Raw genomic sequence first — 1,545 nt, 5'->3', positions numbered from 1 at the left:
CCTAGTGTTCACGCAGTAGCCCTCCGTCTCGGGCAGTCTCCCCATACGCCGTCCCGTTGCACGGCGGGCTCTGTCTCGGGCGCAGCATACACCAAGCACAGCTGGGGCCTCGCTGTCAAGCACCTCCGGGGGCAGTCTTGGCAAACGGATCAAGCGTCAGGTGCAGCATGGATGCAGGATACTGGTTGCCGTTGCCAAGCGTCACCTGCCAGTCGTACCACAGCTTGTCCACAAACGCGTGGTGCAGGAAGAACAGCGGGTCATACGGCGAAGAATACGTCGCCATTGTGCCGCCCACAAACACATGCACGTCGCCGTGGCGCGCCTCAATCTCAGCTACAACCGTCGAGTAGTCTGTGCCCGCGAGAATGCCGGCAATTTCCGCAAACGACGGCATCGCCCAGCCCAGCGCCCAGTTGCGCTCAATGCACGGCGAAAACCCGGTAAAGGGGCCGTCCGTCACACACTGGTCCACGCCGTTGCCATTGCCGCCAACAACGTTCCACACGGGCGACGTCTCCGGCGACAGCGCATCAATCGTCCAGTCCCAGTACGGGATGGTCACGTTGCAGTTGCCGCTCACCTCCCGCAGCGTCAGCTCAAGCTGCTTCAAAAACTCGCGGTGCCACGGCCAGAACGCAGGGTTGCCGTGCGCCTGCGGCACAGCACCAAGGTGCGTGTTGGCAAACGCCGACCACATGTTGCTCTGCTCCAGCAGCACAACGGCGTCCGTGAACGCCTGCACTTCTTCAACCGTCATGTCGCGGATCTCCCGCCGCGTCGTCACAGCGCTGCACTCGCACGACACGCTGCCGTCGGTTGCACAGAAGCACGTCTGGCACCCAAACGTAAACGTCTCTCCAAAGTCGTACCGCTGCCCGCCATACACGCACTGCCGCGGCGCCTCCCACTTGGGGTTGCCGCACCGCCGCTCCTTGCACGTCTTGCCCTGCGCAAACGACACCACCTCAACCTGCCCGTCTCCGGTCTCCAGGGCCTGGCACGCACTGCGCGTCATCTGCTGGCACGAGAACTCTGCGCCCTGGTACGTGCCGTCGTACCCGTATCCGTCCCGGTCGTACCCGGACCGGTCCAGCCCTGCGCGGTCTCGCCCAGTGGCGTCGTACTGCTCGTCGGCCAGGTAGCCAAACTGCTGTCCGTCACGGCTGTACGTCTCAGAGTACCCGTGGATGTTGAATCCGTACCCGTCTCGGCCCCGCGTGTCATATCCACGCTCATCCAGCCCATACGCATCGTAGCTGTTCCGAGCGAACATTGCGTACGTTGCCGGCCGCTGTGAGAAGCCATCCCGTGCATAGCCTGTTCTGTTGTAGCCGTAGCGGTCGTAGCCACTGCGGTCGTAGCCATAGCCATAGCCACCGCCGTTGGTGGGCTCCATGCGCCGGGTGCAGCAGGCGCCAACAGCACAGCGCTGCTCACACGCCTCCCTGCTCTCAAAGTTGTTGCTGTTGCCACCGCATCCACCGTACGTAAACTGCTGGCACTGCTGCGTCTGATGATCAAAGTACCAGCGAGCAACGTCAT

General features: G+C 62.9%; 2 protein-coding genes across 2 annotated transcripts in view; both read right to left on the bottom strand.

The window, feature by feature from the left end:
- PTSG_12390 (uncharacterized protein) overlaps positions 1 to 45 on the bottom strand; it is a gene marked incomplete at its 5' end in the record, with an annotated part of 2,734 nt that extends 2,689 nt beyond the window's left edge. Inside the window, one exon of the mRNA XM_004992892.1 lies at positions 13 to 45. Coding sequence (XP_004992949.1) covers positions 13 to 45 — 33 coding nt within the window. The remainder of the gene's footprint in view (positions 1 to 12) is intronic.
- Positions 46 to 115: 70 nt separating this feature from the next.
- The window catches only part of PTSG_12389 (uncharacterized protein), a gene marked incomplete at its 3' end in the record, with an annotated part of 15,648 nt that continues 14,218 nt past the window's right edge, over positions 116 to 1,545 (bottom strand). The window contains exon 2 of the mRNA XM_004992891.1: positions 116 to 1,513. Coding sequence (XP_004992948.1) covers positions 116 to 1,513 — 1,398 coding nt within the window. The remainder of the gene's footprint in view (positions 1,514 to 1,545) is intronic.

Source organism: Salpingoeca rosetta (assembly GCF_000188695.1).
Source record: "Salpingoeca rosetta unplaced genomic scaffold supercont1.15, whole genome shotgun sequence".
NCBI classification, from domain to species: Eukaryota; class Choanoflagellata; order Craspedida; family Salpingoecidae; genus Salpingoeca; species Salpingoeca rosetta.
The sequence above is the reverse complement of the archived record's forward strand: the minus strand, read 5'-3'. Positions and strand labels throughout refer to the sequence as shown.